This window comes from Phyllobates terribilis, unplaced genomic scaffold, assembly GCF_046119375.1.
Source record: "Phyllobates terribilis strain yellow unplaced genomic scaffold, ASM4611937v1 Scaffold_2__4_contigs__length_985480577, whole genome shotgun sequence".
Taxonomy (NCBI): domain Eukaryota; kingdom Metazoa; phylum Chordata; class Amphibia; order Anura; family Dendrobatidae; genus Phyllobates; species Phyllobates terribilis.
The window spans coordinates 142,221,069-142,227,625 of record NW_027362762.1 but is presented as its reverse complement, the minus strand read 5'-3'; the positions used below and the strand labels follow the sequence as shown (position 1 = coordinate 142,227,625).

The window sequence follows — 6,557 nt, the reverse complement described above, 5'->3', positions numbered from 1 at the left end:
TAACTCTTATTACTTTATTCATTTGGGCTTTTTATAATAATATAAAAAAAGTTGATATATTTCCCTATTTCCCAAATTCTTTATATTGTACAACATGTGGATCTGGGTTTTTGCATTGGATTTTATTTGCTTTCTAGCCATTCTTGATGTGCCAAAAAAATTCTTTAGTAAAAACCCAATAAAAAAAGATTTCATGAGAAAGTATAGATTATTATATTAATCACTTCTAGTAGTTCAAGTTGCCATGAGTAAAGCAAAGCCTAGCTATGGCTCTGAAACATGTCATACTTACTATTGTTTTTTGGGGATGGGTGTAGATTCCTGATCCCTCAATAATTCTTGTCTTGTCTTGTTCTCAATTTTTTTTTCTCCTAGCATTTAGAATTGGTCAATAGGTTTTCATGTTTGCAGATTTTACTTGCACTTTATTTATTAGAGATGTGAGTAAATCAGATGAAGTCAGCGTTTTGATTGCTAAGAGGCATACCAAACCCATTATTGAGGAAAGATGATGCATGCAGAGCATTGTGACCAAACCCTTGTACTGAGACAGATAAAAAGGGACGTTCAGGCTCAGAGACATTTACTCTGCCTTTGTATTGTGTTCAATATCAGCATCACACATCTACAAGGACCATGTCTGCTTCTCGTCAATCATACTCTACTGGAGGAACAAAGAACTTCAGTGCTGCATCTGCTGTTGCATCAGGGGCAAATCGTAACAGCTTCAGTTCTGTTTCTGTCAGTCGTTCTGGCTGTGGAGGTGGCCAAGCTAATGCTGGTGGCTTTGGTAGCAGAAGCCTATACAGTTTAGGAGGAAGCAGAAAAATTTCCATCCCTACAAATTCGCAAAACCAAAGCGGAGGTGGATCTGGATTTGGTAATGGTGCTGGTTTTGGATTCGGCTCTGGATTTGGAGTTGGTCAAGGATTTGGAGGAGCAGCTGACTTTCCTGTATGCCCACCCGGTGGAATCCAGCAAGTTACTATCAACCAAAGTCTTTTAGCTCCACTTAATTTGCAAATTGATCCAACAATTCAGAAAGTGAGAACCGAGGAGAGAGAGCAAATCAAGACTCTTAACAACAAATTTGCATCTTTCATTGACAAGGTAGGATGTTAAAATCAACTCTTACTTTTTTCTATAGGTAAATCATGATACTAAAGTTTCATCCAATTTTTATCTATATGCATTACCTTTTTATCCTTACTTCTATTTCTGTTCCGTTACCTCTAGGTCAGATTCCTAGAACAACAGAACAAAGTTCTGGAAACCAAGTGGAACCTTTTACAAGAGCAAGGAGTCAAGACAGTTAAGAATAACATTGAGCCTCTCTTTGAAGCCTACATTAATCAACTTCGTCGCCAATTAGACAGCCTAATCAATGATAAGTCTCGTTTGGATGGAGAGCTTAAACATATGCAGGATGCTGTAGAGGACTATAAGGCCAAGTAAGTCATCAAAGATGTTCTTCACATTTTTTGTGCACTGGTCCTTCACATCAATTATAGAGGTATTGCAGACAGAGAAGAAACGTTTATCCATAGTCCTTAGATCTATTCAATCTCCTCCTTGTTGCTGTTAAGTAGCTATGAGAGGGTGGAGCACTGGAGTCTGACTTCTAGAAAACCCATCAATCTAACACTCATCATCTTTTATAAAGATACATCATGTTTGAGTGTTATACTTGCAAGTTTTAAAGAAAATCTGAAAAACTGAAATACGAGAGGCAAATAATCACTTTTACACAAAAGTAGTTCTGTTTTTTGGATTTGCTCACCAGCATATACAACATTGTACAATTAAATGAGTGGTGGTTAATATCTTCATAATCTTGCATTATATCACACTTTATCATTTTTTGTTTCACTATTATCTATTCTTTTCATTCAACATTTTGTATAAATATTCTGTCACCATCAGGTATGAAGCTGAAATCAACAAGCGCACAGCTGCTGAAAATGAGTTTGTCGTGCTCAAAAAGGTACGGAATTATTAGCCATTTTATGTATTTTACGTATATTACTATAACATACATCTATGCTTTTATTAACTTCTGTGAATAACTGGGACTATATTCGTTCCAGGATGTGGATGCTGCCTACATGAACAAAGTAGAATTGGAATCTAAAGTGTCTAGTCTGACCGATGAAATCAACTTCACGAGGGCTCTGTATGAGGCGGTAAGTCTGAATTTTTAATTCACCACCACATTTATTTTTAATCTATGCATATTTCCCTTCAATCTCAAGAACCTGAAGAAAATACTGTACTTACCCATTTTTTATTTGCTTATGTTTCCCACCATGAATGGCCTAAAATAAATTTTTTACCAGTATCAGTGGGTAGTTAGCTATAAAACTGTTACAAACTATTGTTGTGCAGCTCAGTTGTTCAATACCTGAGTTTCTGGACTTAAAATTGTAGCCACAAAACCACATTGTTTGGTTAACTCCAAAAATACAGAATAAAAATATTGAATTTTTATTCAAGGTTAGGAATACCTTGACACAGAAACCCACTTTGCTATAGTTTTAATAAAAAAGTTGGACCACTACGATGTAGATATTGCAGAGTCAGATATGACATGTATTGTTCATGTTGAGTTGATGCTAAAGAATACAGTCTCATCTGTATCCCAATTTAGAGAAATTTTACAGAGTAGAAGAGCCTCGTAAAAGATGGCTATCCAATAGTACACTTGTCGCTTTGAATCTTTTTGGTAAAACTTGTGATTTTGTTGAAACCTTTTTCTTCCGCCCTTGTAATACTCTGTTTTTTTACTTTTTAGGAACTTGCTCAAATGCAAACACAGATTTCAGACACTTCAGTTGTCTTATCCATGGATAATAACAGAGATCTAGATCTACACAGCATTATCGCTGAGGTTAAGGCTCAGTATGAGGAGATTGCTAACCGAAGTCGCCAAGAAGCAGAGTCCTGGTACCAAAATAAAGTAAGTGAACTGTGGAAATAATTTTTATACTCAATAAACCCATTTCTATTTTTTTCTTACTAATAAGTAGTTAGAATGGTTGTAAATGATTTTTGTAATTTCATCTAACATCTACTTTTCCTGCAGTATGAGGAGCTCCAAGTTTCTGCTGGAAAACATGGTGACGATCTGAAGAGCACAAAGACAGAAATCTCAGAGCTAAACCGCATGATTACCAGGCTGCGATCAGAAATTGACAACGTGAAGAAACAAGTAGGTGGAATAGCTTTGGGCATTATAGTAAAACTGAAATACATATTACAATCTGGAGTGATGAGCTATTATAGTGTCAAAGCTGAATGGAAAATTATGATTGCATCCATAAACTCTTCTGGGAATAAGAATCAAGCAATTTATGGATTGTCCCTTACATTACACATATTGAGCTATGACATAATAATAGTGTTTGCAGCCCTAATTTATTCTGAAACCAAAAACTTTTTAAAAAACGTTCTTTTTTCCAACAACTCATCTTTTAAATATGATTTTAAAATTTTTTTTTTCAAGCATACTAATTAACTGTTTATAATTCATTCATTCTGGTCAGACAGTTGGATCAACGATATGGAGCAAAAATGCATTCTTTGTACATTTTATTATACTGGGCTTTTCAGATTGACTAATATGTTCTATCATTTATGCAACTAGATTGTCAAACTTCAGACTGCTATTGCTGATGCAGAACAGAGAGGAGAACTTGCTTTGAAGGATGCTAAGCAAAAACTTACAGATCTGGAGGGGGCTCTTCAGAAGGCCAAGCAAGACATGGCTCGCCAACTCCGCGAATACCAAGATCTAATGAATGTTAAGCTGGCTCTAGATATTGAGATTGCCACATACAGGAAACTGTTGGAAGGAGAAGAGAGCAGGCAAGAAATACTCATTATTATAACTGTATTGTAATTTTCTATTCTATTTGATCATGGAAAAAATAATATACATTTTGAATTGGTTACAGGTTGGCTGGAGATGGTGTTGGACCAGTAAACATATGTAAGTAGCAGTTTTTAAATTTATTGTTTTTGTTCATTTACTTATGTATTTTTTTGCATCTAAGATCTAACAATGTGTCTTTATTTAACAGCTGTTTTGAGCTCAAACTATGGTACAAGTGGTGGAGCTGGTCAAGGCTATGGATCCGGAAGTGGTTTTGGATTTGGCTGTGGAAGTGGAGGGCAAGGCATTGGGCAAGGCTTTGGTGGTGGAAGTGGTTTTGTGTCTGGAAGTGGCAGTAATTCCAGTGTTAAAATTGTATCAAAAACCTCCTCAAGCTCAAGCTCCAGGAAGTTCTAAGATTCTTCAATTGCCATTGTGTACACAGCCTCTTTCCCTCCTAATTCATTGAGTTTACTGTCACAGAAACATCATGAGTGCGATAAAACCTCGTATCGCCAATATTCTAAATGTGGCTAAAAATTATTCTTTGTAAAAACAATGATTTGATTTTCTTTGCCAAAAAAGCTTAACTTTCTGAGAATTCTTGAATAAAATGCAATATGATAAAAATCTCTTCACAATAGTTTCTTTTCATTTAAATGGATGAGTGGTGTAAGTAAGAAACCTTAATTCTTCCTAAGTTTGGGATTATAAAACATGCCATAAATTCACATGATATGATCCAATAATCTTTTGGATTTAGAATGAGACCTGCAATTTTCTTGTCTCTAATTCATACTAGGTTTAAGATAAAGAGAAAATTGCCAAAGACTAAATAGGTTAGCACCTTCTGAATGTACTGATTGTCACTCAAAAGAGCTTGTCCATTTTGAAAAATCCCTACTGATTAGAAGGATTGTTGATCGGTTGAATATCACAAACATGTCCGCCATCAGGGCAGTACTGGCTACTCCATCAGAGGCCTAGACAAAAATGTAATTAAAGGGACCTGGCTAGCAATAGATTGGGGGCAAGATTTTAATATCAAGTTGGCAAGCCTTAGCTGATCTGTGAGCCTGCTGCTCTAGAAGAGAAGATTAGTGTTGAGTGAGCACTAAAATGCTCGGGTGCTCGAAGCTCGGGCCGAGCTCACCGTGATACTCGGGTGCTCAACCCGAGCAATGAGCCCAATGTTAGTCTATGGGAGACCCAAGCATTTTTGCGGCGGCACCCCTGGCAGTCTGTAGAAAGCCTAAAAAGTGCCCAAAACGATAGTGACAGTGCTCAAATGACATGGGGACAGCATGAGGATCGCCTCAGGAAGCATTTCTGACCCCCAGGTCACTGCTGTCAACAACGTGGTCAGAGGTATTTAGCCACTTTTACGGACTCACAATAAAACGTTCAAAAACGAAACTGAAACTGTTTTCCTGTGATATATGTTAAGGAACAGCCTTTCCAGGGTAAAGACTTGTGTATAAGGTAAAATAAATAATCAAAAACAAAATTACTCCCCCACACCTTGGGCTATGTTCACAAGTAGCATTTTTTATGGGTTTTTGCACTTTTGTATTACTTTCAACCGTGACAAATACATTCACCGGGAAATGTCATTTTAACATTTTACAACCTTATCTGGCCATGTGCTGTGTGACACATGCATACAGTGCTAAAAAGACATGGGAACAGCATGAGGAAGACCCCTGGAAGCATCTCTGACACCCAGGTCACTGCCTAAAAGTGTGCCCATCAGAAGTGATCCTTGCCGCATCAGAAGATGCAGACTTGCAACTATCCCCGTGCAAGTCCTTGTCCCAGGGCAGTGTTCAATTGTACCTCCCCCATTCCTTGCAATGCAAGCGCAAATATGCAGCCAACCACCCACCCACCCGCAGGCTGCAATACTATACTGCTAGCTTGCACTTGAAATGGGGCCTTTTAGTTTGGAGGAGGCCGAAGCCGGCCACTACCTCATGGCTGCGTCGGCAGCGAGGTCTCCATACTCAGTCCCCAGCCGCCACTATTTGTCCCGGGAACCTTTCCCACACTTTTCTTAGCCTGGCCTGCTTTAGGGCAGCATTGGACAAGCCCACCAGACAACCAGAGACTCCTCTGGTGGGCCCTGGCTTCTCCATCAGGGAAGTTGAGAGTGCCAAGGTGAGGAGCATGATGATGATGATAGAAGTTATCATCTGCTTTGTTTTCTTGGAATGCAAGAAAGTGTGCAGCCTGCCACCCACCCACCCCCAGGCTGCAATACCATACTGCTAGCTTGCTTACACTTGAAATGAGGCCTTTTAGGCTTGTCGAGGCAGACGCCGGCCACCATGTCATGGCTGCGTTGGCGGCCTGGTATTCATACTCAGTCCCTAGATGCCCGGCGGCCGGGTGTCCACACTCGGTCCCCAGTCGCCAGGTGGCGGCCTTGAGTCCATACTCGGTCCCCAGCCGCCCCAATTTGTCCCGATGCACCTTATACACAAGCGCGCATACCAATACATTACCTGTGCCCTCCCCAGTGCATTTAGTGGGAAGGACAGCCTATTTCGCTGTAGTGTGTGCACGCCAACCCCCTGTTCATGGCACATGCAAAGATGCCTCCCGCCCTGCACCTGTCGTTGCAGACTTGCAACTATCCCAATTCAGGTCCTTGTCCCAGGGCAATGTTCAATTGTACCTCCCCCAT

General features: G+C 39.5%; 1 protein-coding gene across 1 annotated transcript; it reads left to right on the top strand.

Moving 5' to 3' along the window:
• The first annotated feature begins 512 nt into the window (after positions 1–512).
• On the top strand, positions 513–4,501 carry LOC141250291 (keratin, type II cytoskeletal 5-like). The gene is made up of 9 exons (XM_073669924.1): positions 513–1,110; positions 1,237–1,451; positions 1,924–1,984; positions 2,088–2,183; positions 2,792–2,956; positions 3,083–3,208; positions 3,644–3,864; positions 3,954–3,988; positions 4,080–4,501. The coding sequence occupies exons 1-9, from the start codon at positions 637–639 to the stop codon at positions 4,286–4,288; spliced, it is 1,602 nt and encodes a 533-aa protein (XP_073526025.1). The 5' UTR covers positions 513–636; the 3' UTR covers positions 4,289–4,501.
• Positions 4,502–6,557: the final 2,056 nt, after the last annotated feature.